The sequence below is a fragment of the Lycorma delicatula genome, chromosome 1 (assembly GCF_047948215.1).
Source record: "Lycorma delicatula isolate Av1 chromosome 1, ASM4794821v1, whole genome shotgun sequence".
NCBI lineage: Eukaryota > Metazoa > Arthropoda > Insecta > Hemiptera > Fulgoridae > Lycorma > Lycorma delicatula.
The window spans coordinates 334026694-334046712 of record NC_134455.1 but is presented as its reverse complement, the minus strand read 5'-3'; the positions used below and the strand labels follow the sequence as shown (position 1 = coordinate 334046712).

Here is a 20019-nt window from a genome sequence, read left to right as displayed (position 1 = left end):
TTTTTTGTTATTGAATTATTATTTATTGTAAAACTTTTTTACAATCACAAGTTAATAATTATTAATAAATCAAAAAAGTTAATAATTATTTAAATTAAAAAAAAGTTAAAAAAAAAGGAAATGAAGTCTGATTCGAACCGATGTGCCTTCCCCTAAGATCCAAATATTTCATTAATCAAAATTTCTTTTGGCAATAACTCTGGAACCAATGAAAATAAGTACCACTTATGATATATCGTTGAAAATCCCTCGATGAGGGCTTATAACTGCAGTTAAGAAAAAAGTCCGAAATCCAAATGTTTTTGGATATTGGGATTTTTTGGATACTTTTGGTCCAGTCGATTGCAATCAATAGGGGAGATGTCCAACTAGATGTTACATCAGTCCTAAATCCAAAATTTCAACATCCTACGGCTAATCGTTTTTGAGTTACGCGAAATACATACGTACGTATAGACGTCACGCCAAACTAGTCAAAATGGATATTTCCATTGAAATTTGAAAACCTAAATTTTTCGCGATCACAATAGTTCCTTTACTTCGTACAAGGAAGTAAAAATAGCATCAGACATACGAGTTTCATTGTGTACAATAAATTTTTCAGTTCGATTCTTCACATTACATTATCCAACACACGTTCCAAGTTGTTATTTATGGTTTTGATTAGATGAATGATATTTTCCATTAACTCATTAATTAATCTTGGTTTCTTTTCGTAAAACTTTACGTTTTAGTAACTCCACAAAAAACTCTCGTACGTGTGAAGATCTCGATGAACAATTAATTTTTCCGTTCTGAGAAATCAGTCGATCGGGAATAATTTCCGTAGTATATCTATACACATTCTCACGAAGTAAACCAGCACTACGTACTGGATCCGTAGGCCATCATTATATTTCTTTAAGCGTTGACAAACAATAGGTGTTTTAAGTATATCAGTATATTTCTAAGCTGTAACTGCAACTATGTCATTGTTTATTTCAAGGAAATAAGGAATATGATTTTTTCTAAAATATTTACTATATAAATCTATAATATTTCGTAATAGCGTGATTGTTCAGATAAAAAATAAGATTGTTTGTGTCTACAGATTTCTGTCTACAGTTTTCTGTATTAATGAACTCTGTTAACTTAGTAACAGCTTGGCTTGACATAATTACATTTTGCAAAACGCGTGAGTTTTGATTAATTTTTTACAAAATTCACGGCAATTCGATAGATATTCGGCTGAATTTTCTAAAGAAGTTTAATTTTTTAAGATGAAAAGAAATACGGTTTCAAGTATACATCGTTCTTTGTTTTATTGAAACAAAGATCATTGAGCTCAATGATTGCGAATTTCGTTTTACTGACCGTCGAGAGTTCTGTAGAACCGTTAGTCATATCTCTTCTGCACTTTCTGCAGTCCGAACAGTTGCGATGGTGCAAACGTTTGTTTTGTATTGCAGCGATTTTATTTATTTGTAGTCTAGCGTTATCGCAACGCTATAGTTTCATAAATAGATATTTTTTATATTAATATGGACTGTAATTTCGCTTTTTTATTTATGATTACTTCGTAATCTTACTCTGATCGAGATCTATCCACAGTAATTTTATCCTTATCGATTTATTAAATTACATTACATTTCATAAAATCTCATTCATATCACACAGTTTAGTGGCGCAAATGATCTAAAATACAAATAATTTTTTTTATTTGTAACAAATAAGTTTTTGTTTACTAAATTTAAACTAAGTTGCATTGCTGTATCATGAAATAATTTGAGCTAAATCAAACTAAACTCAAACTTATCGTTGGATAAGGTAAACCTTAAACTACAAGGATTACTCACCCCATAATGCGTAATATGGATTTCAAATACACATTTAATCTATTTATTTCAAATACACGTTTAGAAAACATGGATTTTTGAACAACAGCTTCAGAAAAGGGTAATTAAGAGTTTTTTACTGTTTCTTTAATAAAAATATAAACCAGTAAAATATTTCTTATTTTCTAACGAATACCAGATAAATGATTTAGAAAAGAACAAGGTTTATTTTTTTTACACTTTGTATAAAGCTTAAATGTTTTCTTTTGTTAACGAAAATATAGTAATTCGTACGAAGGTTTTGATTTGATTTTATTATTTATTAATAACTCAGTTATTTAAAATTTCCGATTATTAATCGCAACATTAATAAAAACCTCTCGTATAAAACTAGATCTCAAGTATTTTAATACGCCTCGATCGAACAAAAGACTCATGATCATAATTTCGTTGTTTTAACATTACTTCTCTGTAGAAATAATTGGATTAAATTGTAAAGTGTGTCGTTCATCGTTCGGATACTTCAAAAGCGTTTTGGAAAGTTCAGAAGCGTTTCAAATCGTACACTGCGTTATACATTCATGAGCTTACTGCACTTGTTTCTTGAAAGTTTCTCACAATATATGTAATTACATTAATTAATCCGAGCTTCGTTCAAAACTTCATGTTAACGGTCTGTAAATGAAACAAAAATAACAGTTTTGCGTCTTAACACCTTACAACTAACTTTAAAAACACTTGGTCCTCGATTTTATGCGAAAAAGTTTAGTTATACATTTATATCATAAAGGTTCGCAATACTCGTGGTATTCAGCGTTGATAATTTAAGATGGCATAGTTATTTTAAAAATTAAAAACCACAATTAGCATTACATAGCACTAGGTACTTCACGTTTTTACGCAAATGCAATCATCCTTCTCAGTCATTCATGAATAAATATAATCGGCCGTATAGGACTATATTATACATAACCACAAATATACATATGGATAAACATATTAAATCAGATTTTTTGCTAATTGTCAGAATTAATATGAATTTATCCCTCAAAAAAACTCTTTTCATAGTGCAGTATTTGCAACGTGTGTATGTACGCGCGCGCGTTATACATATGATACAAAAATAATTTAGAAATAAAAATGTTAGTTACGGAATTTTAATTTAACGATGCTACTAAAATATGTTCGAACCTACTTCCTACCAATTTCAATTTAGATGGGTCGGAGATGAAAACGATTTGTATGTTTCACCACGAATGTATTTTGTCTGCGTAGTGCCGACCACAAAGAGTCGTTACGACACGGTTTTGTCGCATTCATGTTTTAATCATGAAATGGCTCCATCTATTAATCAAAAAAACAATGAACAGACTGTGGCTCTGTTTCATTCAGATACATTTTGCTTAATGTAAGAGGTAATTTATGAAAAAGAGAACAGAAAGTATGTTAACTGATACTGTCCAATTATAAGCACACAAACTGTTAAACGGAAAAGTACGTAATTTCTGACTTCATTAGACTTCTTGTATACCACTTAAAATTTTATTCATGAAAATGTTCGCGGTGAGCATGTGTTTAAGTTGTGTGGGTGTCCGCACTTTCTACCCCGTACGTGCCATTGTTTTATACGAGTCGGTATATCCTCTTCAGGTAGTTACAGATTTACACCCGCTTTAGGCTCATCATGAACATTTTAATGATATTTATCAACTGATCTAATCCGATACCGTGAAACTCAGACACGAACACATTAATAATCTTACTAATTAATTCAGACCGGTAACAACAGCTAACACTTGTTTACAGCCATCCTACATACATACATACTTTTTTGAAGTACATCGTTTTATCGATTATTCAGATTATTCGGTTGCGCCAGAGAGAATTATAACCCCAAATCACTCCATAAAAATGCGTATGCGCGCGCACCCTTACATACAATATACAAGAATGAAAGACGTCGTGATGATAGAAAAAATGGAATTTTTAATAGAAGATTTTAAGAGAATATATATATTTAAACCATAATTTAAGCATACCATAGTTAAACCATAATTTAACATATATAACGATAATTTTTTTTCTTAGTTATAAGTTGCTTACAAATTATTTAGCTGCTGCAACAATTTTAACTATTGATTTTTAAGCAGGAAAGTTAAATGGACTGCGTATGTTGATAAAGAATATTAAACAAGAATTAAAATTTTTCAAACTGTAAATTTTTATAATTATATATTTGTAATTCCTATATAAAGGAGTTCATAAAATATTCATGATGCTGATAAAAAGCTTTGCTCTTTCTGATGTAATAAGTGAAGTTCTGCATTACTGATGAAAACTTGAAAGAATAGACCGTAAAAAGAATTTCTTCATTGCGACATTGTTTCCAATAGTGGTTGGGGCTGAACAGTTTGAGCGTCAATCGGTTAAGAAGACAAGAGCGATGGAATGGTTTGCAAAAGACAGTACAACGAATTCGGTAGGAAAGTAAATGATTGAATTCTTCGTGAAAATAACCTGATAATTAGCTCAAACTCCGATTAGTCAGAATGAATACAGGATTTAAGTAAATTTCACTTACTGTACGTAGACATGTGAAAAATTGTAAACTATAATTGCCTACGAAATTTATTAAGGATATGAAGATAATAAGTGAAATATAATTGAATATGGGCCATAAAAATGTTATTCTAGATAAAAAATTTATAATAATAATTTATCAAAACCACTTAACAATTTTTTTTTTACCACCGTTGTATACTTTTATATTTTACATAACGACTTACATGCGATGAATGAGTTTTAGTTTTTTTTTATTTTGAGAATAAAATAAAAGTTTTTGAGTTCCTGAAGATGGATTTGGTATCCGAAAGTACTTGAAACATATAAAAAAATTTGTCGGTAACTAGTTTTTATAAATTATTATATTATTCTATAATCATACCAACGGGTCATGTTTGATAAAATTATTACAAAATTTATGGCTATAACAAAAAAAAAATCGTTTAAGGAAAATTGTTGAAATGATAAATTAGAAAGGATTTCTGGACGAGTAAAACTTGCCAGGTTGGCAGCCTCAATCCATCTGAATGAAGACTTACCGCCGTACAGGAAAACATCGTACCGTGACCAAGAATGCTCACCGATTACCATTGTACATCATTAAAGGTTTGCGCCACCGATAGTATATGAACGTATGAGCCGCAGTAGACATTTGTAAATAGACTTATGTATCTTTCAAAAAAATTAGTAATTTTTTTGTTTTTTTTTAATAATAAATCTACAAAAAAAAATAAAACTTTAAAAGTAGCTTTTATTTATCATCCTTTATTTAATTATCTACTGGTATGAAAATAGGGCTTTCAGCAGTTTTTTTTTGTAAACGTTAATTCTACGTCTTCCAAACAGAAACGGGCTGAAATAAAAATGTTTAATTTTATAGGTTTATTAATCATATATACTTTTTCTACAATTGCATTAAAAGTTTTGCAAATTTTACAGTTTTTGAAGTACAATGAGTAGTTTTTCGCAAACAATCGTTTTCTCGGTTTAGATTTTAAATATTCTAAAATTTTTTAAATGTTTTTAAAAAAAAAACAAAATGGGTTTTTGGCTTATGAACCAAAACCAGTTTAAATTTAATACCAAAACCAATTTACAGCCGGCCTCCGTGGCGCGAGTGGTTGCGTCTCGGCATTTCATCCGGAAGTCCCGGGTTCGAATCCCGATCAGACATGGCATTTTTCATACGCTACAAAATGTCCATTTCCATATCCCATGCACAAGCTTTAAGCTTATGTGGCGATATCATTAAGAGAAAAATATATATATGTAAATATTTTATGATTTGTAAAAAAGATACAAAAATACTCTTTAGTTCACCATTGACATTTACAAATTGTACGTAATATTCACGCAATCGATCAAGCATGTAGAACACAGATTGTAATGTAACATGTTTAAAAGACGGGCTTCAGTAGGTTATATAGGAATATAGATACTATGCACAATTCAATTGTCCTCAGTTACTATGTTCAACAGTCTACGATTTTCATTTAAACAAAAATTATAGTTTTGACAGGAAAATACTTTTCTTTTATTATCACTTCTTTCTTCTATATCACTTCTTGTCTTTTCTTATTACCTGTTTAGCCTCTGGAAATTACCGTTCAGGTATTACTTCAGAGGATGATATGTATGAGTGTAAGTGAAATGTAGTCTTGTACAGCCTCAGTTCAACCATTCCTGAGATGTGTGGTTCCAACCACCAAGGAAGACCAATATCCACGATCTAGTATTCAAATCCGTATAAAGTAACTGTCTTTCCTATGATTTGAACGCTAGAACTCTCTTCTTCCAAATCAACTGATTTGAGAAGACGCGCCACTAGACCAACCCGGTGAGTTATCACTTCTCGCCTGGTGGAAACATTCTCAACGTGGAACGTCTGAAGGCTTTCATAGCTCCTATTATTTCTTGAGCGATTCACCCGAAAACAAAACTATAAATTCAATATTTTAAGTTGCAATGTTTTCTTTTTGTCATCCAAAGGTACGATTAAAAAATTTAGAACCGTCACGAAGAGAAAACCCGGGTTTCAAATGCTTTAACGAATAAAGTTGTGAATTCATTAAGCCGACTGAGTTTTTTATTTCAAAAAAATTATCTGTGGTATGTAAACCAAATACTCAATCAATTCACCGATAGAATTATTAATAATTCTTCCATAAACTTCACTTCATAAAAAAGATGGATTTATTAGCAAATTAACCTCTTAAAATAATGAATTGATTCTATCTTGATTCATGAAAACCCATTTGATTTGCTTTCAGTTGTTTCATTTGTCTTCTTATCTTCATTTATCAAAATGATTTAAGTCTTCTAGAGGTTTTAGAATTTTTCCCTCGAGATTTTTAAAATACTTTTTCACAAATTAGATCTATATCGTTTAAGATAATTGTCTTAGCCGATTGGTAATTGTGATAATTGATAGCTATAAAATTTTATATTATTTAGCAACAATATTTCATTGCAAAACTCAATATTTTTGTTAACGTCGGTTTCAGGCAGTTTTAGGAATGTATTTAATTGATATCTCAATATTAACAGAATTGTTTCTTCTTTTATAATACGTGCCTTGTATTTTCAAAAACAATGAAAATTTTACTTATTTTATTATAGATGATAGTTTTACGTATTCGATAGCCAACTCGATTCTAAATGTTCCATGTACACAAGATAACTAACTATATGATAAGATTACAGTGGTAATTGAGAATCTTTCTTATTACAACAAAGTTGTTCGTAAATATAGTGTTTTTGCATTTTATTAGATAAAACTGTAGTCCAAATTCAAAAACCAAGAAGCTTAGCTTAAATAATAGGAAGAGGATTATATTAATCGATGTGAAATATCGGTAAAACTCCTGTATCGTTTCTCACCGATCTCGGAATACTTATTTATTTTTGTTAATATGGTTCGTGAAAGTTGTTAGAAATTAGAATTTCCAATCAATCATCATAATCCTCTTTCTAAATCAAATAATAATAATAGGTCGATCGGTGAGTTAAGTCCTGTCTACAAGGATTATATATAGTTTCTTATATAACTTGTGGGGATTATTTTCCATTACGAGTAGCGAAGTATATCGGTAATGTTTCACTCTCATTCAAAAGAGCATTTCTGATTTCCAAGCGTTGATAGACTACGCCTTACAATCTCATGCAGAGGTTACTAAATTATATTTGAACATTTTCTAATATAGTGTGAAAGAAAAGGCTCCAAAACTTTTGCCAGTCGATACAAGTGACTATTATTCAAAGTGTCCTATGTAAACCGTTAAATTTCTTAAAACAAAAACCCGGAGAGAGAGTTTAAATAGAAGGTATTAAAAAATGTTATTGTATAGAAAATAGTGGTTTTCTGGATTTATTTTACCAACAGTCAACAGAAATATAGATTATCATAATTAAATTAATATAATAGATAGTGCAATAGATCTATCACAATTGGATAATGATTGCGGGATCGTAAATATAGATTATTAAATTTTCCAGGGATTTAAACAACAGTACATTGGTGACAAAAATAAATGAAGTAAATATTAATGTAAAATATAGGGTAAGAAAAAGTGATTTCAGAAAGTTATTTACAGTCGAATGAATGAAAATTACTATTTAACATTTATTTAAATTTCCACACCCAAAAATTTCCACACCCAAGCCTAGGTGACCTCTTTTATCCGATTATTTACAGCTTTATTCAAGAGATTTTGGGTCATTTGAAATTAGAAACTTTTTTTTTCTTTTACAGGAGTCTAATCCGGAATACAACTGGACGTCGACAACAACGACACATCTACCGGAAATTGCCGAGGACCTGGATACACTTACTACATTATCATTAGTCCCGATAGGTAAGTAAAATGATAAGAAAGACACAAATTAAATAAATGATAGAGAAAAAAATTTGTTATAATTAGTAACTCGCGTACGAATCACGTTGCAATAAAGTACGGTTTATCGAATGACTGTTGACACATTCAATAAAGAATTATAAGAGATTAGAGATGACGGCCCTATTTCATCTTCTTTTTTAACCTCTAATATTAAAAAAATATTGTTGTTTTCATTTTTATTTATGGAAACTTTTATAAAGGAACATTAATTAATTTATCTATTTAGCTGTTGATCAGATGAATTGTTTACCTTCATCTTTTACATTTATGTTTTGTAGTTTTCTATGATCTACAAAGGAAATGTAACAAAATTTTGTTATATTTTACCTCTTAGAAAGGACAGAGGATTCGGCTACTAAATCGAAGGCTGTATAGAAATTTATACAGTCTCCTAGATAATCTTCTACATAATCATTTTTTTTTTTTTTTAATTGCTAGAAATAATATAATAAACATCCTGAATAACGGGTGACCCATTGGTGTTGCAGTCAGCGTGTCTTACTGTAACAGAAAGCTTCTTTTCTCATTATTCATGGATTTTTTTTAAATTACTGTACATCTTTCTAAAGTGGTCCTGACCTACCCGGTAGCTAATATCAATTTAAATATAAATTACTCGAGCCGATATAAAAGATTTTTTCGACCCAGTAAGAATCGAAAATCACTGACTATCTAACAGGCAAATGAGAAGACTCATAAAATAATTTGAAGATCTATCCGTATTAAAATATAAAATTAATTTTCTTTTAATTCTCCTATACATTGATCTATTAATTAAAATCTCCGTGAAATACATGTACTTCGTTTAGTCTTTTTAATGTAAAAGGCTAGATAACACTCTAAAATCGATGAAATCGGAAGCTTACCACACCATTTATTATAGTCTTAGAGAAAATAGCTTTAATATAGTTAAGAGTTTGGAAATCCTTTACAGTTCACTGTAATGTGCAATAGAACCTTTATCACTACACATTGTCTGAAAAATAAAGATAAGTTTCAAACTGATAATCGTAACGATAGTGTTTACTATCCAATTTTAATCCTCCGTTTTACGATTTAGCACAAGAGAAATTTATCAAAAGCCACTATGAAGAATAGATCGGATTGCAGGATAAAACAGATAGACCTCCAAGGTCGTGCGACCTTTGCCTATGTGTTTATTCGTCAATGGGAATTGTAAGAATTAAGGTATTTACAAAACTGAGAAATTTATAAAATTCAAAATCACTCGTTGAAGTAGAATTTTAAGTGCTAAACAAAGACAAAGAATTGTGCTAACCAAATTTAAAAAGTAAACTGTTAGGGTAAAGTATACTGTTTTATGAATTATGTTTACAGTGTACATTTCGAATAAATTTTATAAGATAATTAGTATAATTATTAGTCATTATTTCGTTTTTAGAAATATATTAAATACACAGGTGTTTAATTTACTGACATTAATTTTTTGCTTGTTTTTCTCAATATAGCGACTTTTGAGACGTTGTTGAAAAGATTTCAAATGTTAAATTATTATATAATGCCATTATACAAGGCAATCCGATGAAATTTATTTAAGCAGGATTTTCGGGTTGAGATCGGGAATGTCTATTTTGCGAACGGATTCCGTTACCTAATCTATAACCCAACAACGAACAATAAAAAGTAATGATATATTTTACCATAAGCATTTATTATTTTCAATATTCGATGTTGAAGTATGAGTGTAGCTTCATAAGTAATTACAGCGATTCAAAGAATATAGAAAAACAATTAGAGGCGGCTTCGTATCAATCTGTTTACCAATGGTTGGCCGAAATGGATGTTTACTAGCAGGTAAACATTATTTAGAATCGATTAAGCTCAATAACAGAAAAACGTATAATTATGTTGTAACATAATGAAACCGAATAAAAATGCGCAAAATCGTAAGAAATAATTTCGTTTAAATTAATTCCTTAGACACTTTTCTGAATCGGCACCATCTTTTACAAGATTAATTTCTAGATATCATATAAATTTGTTCTATAATAATATTATATACGTATACTTCATAAAAACCAACACCGATATTGCATCAGTGAATTCATATTTATGTACTTTAATTGCTTTTCCGTTTGCGATAATTACGTCTTTTTATGTACGACGTCTATAGGTCCATTCAGGTACAACATAAGTATGATCATGTATTTTGGCACCGATTTGTTTTTTTAGGTTTTGGCGCCTAAAAGTGTAAGGAATTAACTAAACGAAATAATTTCTTACTTTTTAGCGCATTTTGATATCGGTTTCGTTTTTTATTTTTAATAATTATTTTATAATTTTCGTCTGATTAATAAAAATAAGTTATTCGGCGGAGTTAACGTGCTCCTTTTTGGTGATATAATGCAGCTGCCTCCAGTCAAAAGCTATCGGTGTTTAGTTCAACTTCCTTAATTTGAAGAAGAAATATTTTTGTGGCATTAGTTTTCATTTTCTGAGCTAACAATAAACATGAGACAAAGAAATGAAACGGAGTGTTAAATAATAAATCGATATTTAATAAATGTCGATTTATTAAATAACTTGCGTTTTAGCGAAGTTACAACTGGCCAATTGGAAATGTTTTGAGAAAGAGGAAGGATACTTTAACAGACGAATTTGCAGATGGAAATGCTGTAAGAATATTCCCAACTATTAAATTAGTTGAAGAATGTAATCGTATTATAACTAGTATATCAAAAGCAAATAGAGTTTACATTATTAAACGCTATTGATGATTCAAGAGAAGCTGCAACATATGAGAAAACTCCCCCCGGGAATGTTATTCCGGTAGACGTCAATTACTGTAATGCCCTGTTGCATAATGTACAATTGGCAGAGAATTCAAGAGTTATGTTAAGGCGTAATATATCGATTTATGATGGTTTAGTTAACGGCGCTATGGAACTGTAAAGAGATTCAAATGGCCTGCCCTACTAAGGGACAACTGGAAAGAGGTGAGTTATCAAAAGCTGTGTTAGTAAAACTCGATGACGAAACAATACGTACAAAAATGAAAGATGAAGGTGGTTATGTATTTATTACACTAATAAATACAACGTTTAAATCTACTAAAGGATATGGATATGTACGTCTGCTACCTTAATTTTAAGTTGGACTGTAACAGTACATAAATTGTAAGACCAGTCGAGTCAGAAGCTAGGATGGTTTAGCTTTGAACGATTTAGATCCCGAAAAGTACTGAATAGCCCACACGATAAAAAAGCACATGCTGAGATGGAAAGATTGAAAAACCTTGCACAGGATTTAATAATGTGCTACACTTCGCTCAAGGCGTCGTACTAACGACATATCAACAGTGTTACGATATTATGAAGAAATATAGTTATCCGACCTGGCGAGAGACCGCAAACACCATGTAATGTGTTGCACGTATATAGAATTATAAGATTTCCACTGTCCCTACCGATGCTGTCCCTACAGCATCGGTACATTATATATAATGTATTTTGGATCTGAAAGGTTTAAGACGAGATATCTCGATTTTTGAGGATTTTATTAACTGTACTACATATCTTGTACACAAATTCACATTATCTGCTCTACAGAAGACCATATAACATCATCTAACGTGACTCAAACATACAGAATATCAGTATTCCCGCTGTCCCTACGTACCCATCGAACGGTGAAAAACATTTTTGTCAATTTTCAGACCAATTTTTTGTGTCTAAAAATGTTCAACATCATGGTATCACCGCAAAAAGTTTCTGCCTCGATTGCATCGGATTAATAGCAAAATATTTCTAAAAAAAAAATACATAAAAAAAATACACGGGTTGAATACATAACTTCCTTTTTTGAAGTCGGTTAATAAAGCTTTGGTTTTATTAACCAAAGTTTATTAACTTTGGTTAATAAACTTAACTTTATTAAACTAAACTTTATTACTAAACTTTATTAACTTTATATCTGTGAGCCCAAAAAAATAGAGCATCACCGTCGTGGCTTCGCCCGTGCTATTTGGTTACTTTCTTTTCCCCCCGCGGTCAGGGGATATTTAGCCGGTCATAACTCGCTTTTCTCGCCCTTCCCGTCTAACCAGACGGCTCTGCCCCTTGGATCCGTTGTGTTAATAAATATCATGCTTGTAATAATAATAATGATAAACAAAAATTAAAACTTGTCCAACTTATAAAAACGAATTTGAGTATAAAAATTTATTAACAATGTAAAAAGTGTATATTAATTTCTTCAGAGCAACAGTTTGGTCAGTAAAGGAGCTGAAACTTTGTGTAGCTAAGAATGTAGGTTTGAAAGTCCGCTTATTTTAAAAATATTAGTTATTACTGGTTACCCGTACTTCGTACGGGTAAAAATGTATTTTGCCCGGTTCTTATCGTTATGCGACAAACATTGGTAAATGACCGTACTTCGTTTCTCACAATAAAATTTTCAGTTACTTTTATGTTTTTTAATCAAGTAACCGGAGGCAGGTGCAGCCAGTCGCGTCGTACATACAGTAACAGTGGCTATATTGGTTGAGCCGCCGCGCGCCTCGCCGTTCACCATCGCACCTCAAAAAATCAGATGTGGACACTACATAACTTTCTTGTACGCCTATTAAATTACATATACACATTTTTTGTTGCACCTCATTTTAAAGTGAGATACGATCCTCGAATTATTTAATAAAGTGGACAGTTTCACAATTCCTAAAATATAAGTTTTTATTAACGTCAAATATTTATACAGGTATTAATTCAACAATCTTACCTGAAATATTAAGGTAGAGTAAAAGTTCCTTTATTGCTTTTTAAATAAATGTAAGTCTTATACCTATCTAATACCACGTTTTTAAATTATTATGATGTAACCAACAACAAAATGAAAACAAAAACGAATAATCAAATGTTTCACCAAATTTGATGTGGACACCACATGACTTACTTGTACGCCTATTAAATTACATATACACATTTTTTTTTTAATGAAAAGTACATACAATTTTATTTTATTAATAACTTCTGATATTTTATGATTTTTTTTTATTGTTATTATTGATTTATTATTTATTGTAAAATCTTTTTTACAATCATAAATTAATAATCATTAATAAATCAATATATTTATATTAAAAAAATTTTTTTAAAAAGGAGATGAAGTCGAATTTGAACCGATGTGCCTTCCTCTTGTAAGAACCAAATACGAGTATTTCATGTATTTAATTTGGCTACAACTCTGGAACCAATGAAAATAAGTACCACTTGTAATACATCGTTGAAAAGCTCTCAATGAGGGCTTATTATTGTAGTTAAGAAAAAGTAAAAAATCCAAATGCTTTTAAATTTTGGGCTTTTTGAACACTATTTGTTCAGTCGATTGCAATCAAAAGGGGAGGTGCACAACTAGATGTTACAGCAGTCCTAAATCCAAAATGTCAACATACTATCGCTAATCGTTTTTGTGTTATGCGAGATACATACATACGTATGTACGTATAGAAGTCACGCCGAAACTAGTCAAAATGGATTCAGGGATGGTCAAAGTGGATATTTCCGTTGAAATCTGAAAACCAAAATTGTTGGCGATTACAATACTTCTTTTACTTCGTACAAGGAAGTAAAAATCGAAATTCAAAAAAACCCGAAAATGGTTTTTAGATATTTATCTGAAGAGTATTTGTAAGCCCCAATCTAGCGAATATCTCGTTTGTATAGTCGGAAATGGGGAAAATTTACAATCATTGTTAAATTTTGTTTTACCTTTCTTTCTTCACTCCTTCCAAGGTCGAATTTTGAAAAATTTAGGAATTCTTTTTGGATATTTACACTCATCAAAAATCAAGTTGATATCTTCATTTTTTACCGAGAAAAGTAGCCGGGTTTAAAAATAAAATAACATTAATAGTATGGGTAGGTGAAGCTCAGCAATTAAACGCATGATATTATTCTCTTTCCAATCAAAATTCGTCAAATATATGCTGCATATAGTAATCGGCAGCTAGCGCTTCATTCTGAGTGCAACCGCTTGCAGATTTTTGTTTATTTCAACCGTTTCGGTGGTAGCTGTAGCCGACGCTAATGGCTACTTCACCTCTAACTTATATGTTTGGGTTGATCTCGCTTAAAAATATTATATCTTCTTAAGTTGAAATTTTCATCTCGGCGTAAATGTTTCTTGCAGACATATACAAATGATCCACATCATGTACCAAGCGTTGGAGCTGAAGAATGTTTGAAAAACATCCGTTGATGTTCCATTGAAGAATTGCCTCGTTTATATTAGGTAGTTATTCTCGGGGTTTGCGCTTTAGCCATCTCTTTTATCACTTCTTCTCAATTCTCCGTACAGCTTCGCGTTCTATAAGTATCATTGCCCGTGTAGCTCCCAGCCTCCGAATCGGAGACCAAGGAACAACGACGGTCATGGCTTGGCGTTCGGTTTATGCGCCAATTCAGAGGCGGAAACTGAAGAAACACCCACGACAAGAGTGGCACCAGACACCGCCTCAGCAAGGAGAAACGGGTCCCCTTGTGCAAATTTAGGTGATCTCTTTGTCAGTTTATTATCGATTATTCTTTCTGTAATTATAGCTAACGATGGAGAGAGGTTACTGAGGAGCTGATTTGCATCAACGCTTGCGGTGGAAACAGTAGCCGCTGCCTGAGCATATGTTGTTGCTCAAGGTTTACGACTGTTCACAATTTTTTTAGCTTCAAAATAGATGATCTTCTGTAATTTTTTGATTCCCTAATCAGCTACTTTATCTTTGTAGACAGGGCAGCTTCTTGATCGGCATGAACTGCTGTACTTTCGGATTAGTCAACTGCTGTCCTTTGCAGTTGACGCAGGTAGGAGGATCCTTGCATGGTTCCCATTCACGAGTCTCTTCACCACATAAGTATATTTGTGGCCTCTCACACGCACATCCAGACGATGTATATCCGCATCCACTTTCTCCGGCAGGGTTGGTCTAATAAAAATGAAAGCATGAGAGGCAGAAGGTAAAACTTCGCCATCCTTCTTATGTTCAGCCTTCAGCACTCTATTAGTCCTTGCGGTGACAACTCCTTCACAATTTCCTGTTCAGAACAATTGAGTAGATCTCGATAAACCACAACACCCTTTAAGGTATTGAGAGAGCAATAAAGAACTATTCGTACAGCAAACTCACCCATTTTCTTTAATCCAAGAATCTTTTGCGGCTGAATGTCGTTGATCGTCCCGACTAAAAGACCGTTCAAAGTTTTTCGTATTTCCTTTACTAGACCTTCAGCGCAATTAGTTAAGTCACGAGCGATAAGAAAAGGGCATAGCTAGCAAAATTACCATCTTCTCTTGTAATTACCAGGTACTTAGTTTTGCATGAACTATTCTCGAAGACAGCACTCTGCAGACTCTTCACCTCATGTCATATTTTTCCTGACTAATAATTCTTCTTCCGTTTCGTGTACGGCAAAGCGGCTGGTTCTAAACAAAAGTGTTTACGTAAAACCTCTGCCATGATAGATTGTTCAACTTGCATGAAATTTTAATCCCTTCTGTTGTAAGGCTAGCTGCTGGAGTACACGCCAATCCAGAGCTGCCAACCCTGGACGTCTGGTCCAGTACTCCGATGGAACCAGCATATATATTGGCAAAGAGTGGATGCACAGTCTCTGCACTGACTCCAGTACCCCTCACCGAAGGCTTTCAGGACCCCCATGTACCAACATACATGGGCACATTACTATATGCTTGCCAACGTGGAGTGCATATAGACAATGGAAGAGTCTCTGTTACACCTGCAATCACATCGACCCTGACCACTACATCGCCAGCTCTAAAGGTGGTATAATTCCATTTTCAAATGTTCATTATCTGCAGGTGACTGAAAAATCCAGTCTTTATAAGACTATAGATGGAAATCAGGTCAAAAGAAAGTTAAACTTTCTGAAGAAAACACTCAGAGCTTGTTAGCCAACTATATGTATTGTTCTTATGTACAGCTGTCACCGCTCTGGTCGTGGAGTTTAAATGCTATGTTACGAATTCTGCGTAATCTACCTCAGGTCCAAAAAATAGATGGCTATTTTTTTGGCTGCTGGAGTTATCTGACCTACTGTATATTCTTTCTTTTCTTTGGTGGAATTTCAATATGTTTGAAGGGTATGGAGTCAATCCAAAATTATTAATTTTCCCATGCCCTTTTTCCAAAATAATTGTTTTCCCAATATTATTATTTTTCCAATTCTAATTGCCCTACTATTGTTAAGTTTTCGGAAATCATTTTTTCAATAATCATTGATTTCCATAGTAATAACTTTATTTTCTTGCTATACTTCTGTAAACTGAATCGCAAAATTTGAGTTGATTAAAAGCTTCACTAAGTGAATGAAAATGGTGATGAGGGTAGTTTTTCATGATGAAATGCAGATACAATTTTCCTCTTTTTTTGAAAATGTTAATATGAAAAATTTTGTCACGATTGGAATAAAATTGTAGATCTGTATAAAATACACACTAACACACAAACATTCTTCTTCATATATATATATATATATATATATATATATATATATATATATATAGATTGTTTATGATTGAATGGTAACCTACAAACAATAATTTTGTTTTTAACTTTTTGGCTTTTATAATTTTATGGGTCTTTTATATTTTTACATTTACAATTTGAATAATTTTATTGTTCCTTCTTTTGAAAACTACAGAATTGTTTTTTGCTGAATTGAATAATTGTACTGGTGCTAGACCCTGGTGTGCAAAAAAAGATGGTACCTCGATTTATTCATTCTAATCCTTATAGTTTAGTTCATTTTTCTATTTCTCTAGGAGAGAGTTATTGTCAGTAGTTATTTTTAAAACCTTCATGGCAGAAAGGAAACTTCTCTACCTTTCATCAGGAGTCAGAATTCCAGTCAGAGTTGATATGTTAGAAAAGTTATAAAATTTCCTACAATACGCCTAAGCAAGATTATGTGGTGTAATATTCATCCATAAAAAAAATGAAAATTATAAAAATCTTTTCAATTTTTAATACAACTAAAGGGCTAGTATCAGTATATTTAAATAATTATACTAGTATTACAAGATACAGCAAGTGCAATGTATAAAGCTTACATAAATAATTTTTTATAGATATATTATTATTAAATAAGATAATTCTCATTCTTCAATTACAATGATTATTTTCTAAAAATGTTACTTCATGGACAATGAAATTTTGATAGAATATTAGATATACGAGTACAATCTACTAGATAAATTTGCTGGTGTTTTGTTTAAAGCTTTGATAAACGACCTGAGAATGTTTCACAAAGTCATTAAAACAGAATTTTAAAATGTGTAATGGAATTATTCTACAGTAGCGCTTTTAATAGGTAGTCTATAGAAATCGAGTAAAATTAATTTTCGCTCTCATTAAAAGAGATGCATTCTTCCATATCAAATCTCCTCATAAATAAGTTTTTTTTGTGAGCTGAATTCTATAAACATCCCTTTTTTACATTTATACAAAATGTAACAAATTTACCACAAAAAAGTAGGGGGAAAATTTAAAAAAGAACTGCTATGAAAAGTGTTTTATACTAAACAATGTTCTATTTATATCTATTTGACGTGAACTTATAATGGAATAAGTTGTGGAATCCGTTAATTTTTTCCTGAAGTGAAATAAAGGATAATGTGTAACATTTACAGAATAAATATCACTATGTAAGGGAGATGAAAGATTTATAAGAGAACAGAAACCGGATATGTTGTACAAAAAAAATTGTTGGTTATACAACCATTATTTTGGGTGAATGTTAACTAACATTCATACAAAATTTTTGACATTTTCAAGAGAGAACAATGCATTTTTGTTTTTAAAACAAACAAAATGTATAAGATAATACCGAATACATACTAACAAATCACTCTACAGCAGACAATCCAAGAGCATATAAATTAAACTGTACTGTTAACACTTAGTGCATCATATGGACTGGATGCACGTTCATCCAAAAATTCAAGGAACACATACAAGCACCATATGCAACACCAAATCAATGTTTACAAATTACCTCATAGAAATAATTCCCATGTACAAAGATATTAACTGTAAGATGTAAATTTTACACCTACCACATAAAAGTCAAGATCTCAATCAATTGAAAATGTGAAATTTATAACCACAAAATTTAACAAAAACAAAATATTAAAGAGTTAATTACTGTTTTCTGTGTTGATTATTTATAGTTATACCGTCCAGTGTAAATAATGGTGAAAAGAAGTTATGTAAACTTCATAAACTGAAGATAAAATTATTACTACTCAGACAATTCAGAAATATTAACAGTTACTACATTCTGAATTTTAATTTATCATGCATGATTTATACTGGATTATACAATAGGTTTTGAGCTTATTATAATACAAAACCCTTACTATTTTTCTATCAGTTATAAATTAACAAAGTTGCACCAAATTTTCTAAAGTTACAATTTACATAACACACCTGAATAATACAAAAAATTAAATAATTTACACAACAAACAAAAAAAAAATTCTGAGCTAACTTTTAATTAAAATCAAAATACCGATATCATAAAATAGGTAATAACTTATGAAGTACATATCATCACTTACTAGGGAAAATCTGCTAAGTGTTAAAAATAAAACAAAAATTACTAATACTATTAGTAGGATAAGCAAAAATTACTAAATAATGTTACTAACTTTAATATCATAGAATATAAATGTTTTAAAGTGTGACTTTATGGAACTGTAAAAGTTAATACATTTTCAGATATAGTTTTGATTGTTATGAATTCTTAAAATAAATAAACCCATAAATTATTTTTTTCTTCTCTATATCTCATATTATGAATACCATGTTAGAGGTATTACTACTATTTATTAAGGTACTATGATTGATATCAAACATAATCAACTATTTAAATTTATTAAAATAAAACAGAAACATACAATAAACATTAAAAACGTGTTTTAAAAATTGTTAAATAAAAATTATTTAAAAAAAAAGAATATCAGAACGTTATTTTTGTTAAAGATATTATCATCCTACTTTAATTAAATATTATTAAAATTAATGAGATTGTCTTACCCTGTACAACTTTTCTTCTTCTTATGTGTTTTATTAAACTCCTAACTAAGAATGTCATTTTGTTGGTGGAGTCCTTGTTCTCAATTCACTGATAGCGGGTAGACTCCAGTATAACTTTTTAATGTTTTGTGATATCTTAAGATTAGATCTTCTTTCTAGAAGAATATTCCACTTGCCTTCGAAATTAGCCTTTGAAATTAACCTCACCATTTGGAGTTTAGTTTATTTTGCAGTTGTCATGAATAGTTGTTTTGATTTTCTTCCTGGTCTGTATTATTTTGTCAACCATATTTCTTGAAAAACATTCGATTGATTACATTTATAATGTACGGGGTGTTTGTTTCATGTCATATGCATTCCAGCAATGTAATCAGGTGGTGCATTACTGGCAGCTTGAAAGAAACATTCTTAAATACTACGGATACGGTCTGCAACCATTATAGTGTGTCCTTTCCTTAATACAAGTAACAATTGTTCAATTGTAACAGAATGACTTATAGAAAGATTATTAAAATATTTGCCAAGGTTTTGTTTCTGTTTTGATAGGTGCATCCTTATTATTGTTCATGATACAGTCCACCATACATGAGGTGAATTTACTCCATACACCATTTATCTTCAAGCCACACATACAAATTACATCACTGTCTTTAAGACTATACATTGAAAAGTTGTGGAC

At 31.1% G+C, this 20019-nt stretch overlaps 1 protein-coding gene across 3 annotated transcripts in view; it reads left to right on the top strand.

Moving 5' to 3' along the window:
- The window catches only part of LOC142334282 (dopamine receptor 1-like), a 93755-nt gene that overhangs the window by 55437 nt on the left and 18299 nt on the right, over positions 1–20019 (top strand). For all 3 annotated transcript variants that reach the window (XM_075382197.1, XM_075382196.1, XM_075382198.1), the window contains exon 2: positions 8128–8230. In XM_075382197.1, the coding sequence (XP_075238312.1) occupies positions 8128–8230 (103 nt within the window). The remainder of the gene's footprint in view (positions 1–8127; positions 8231–20019) is intronic.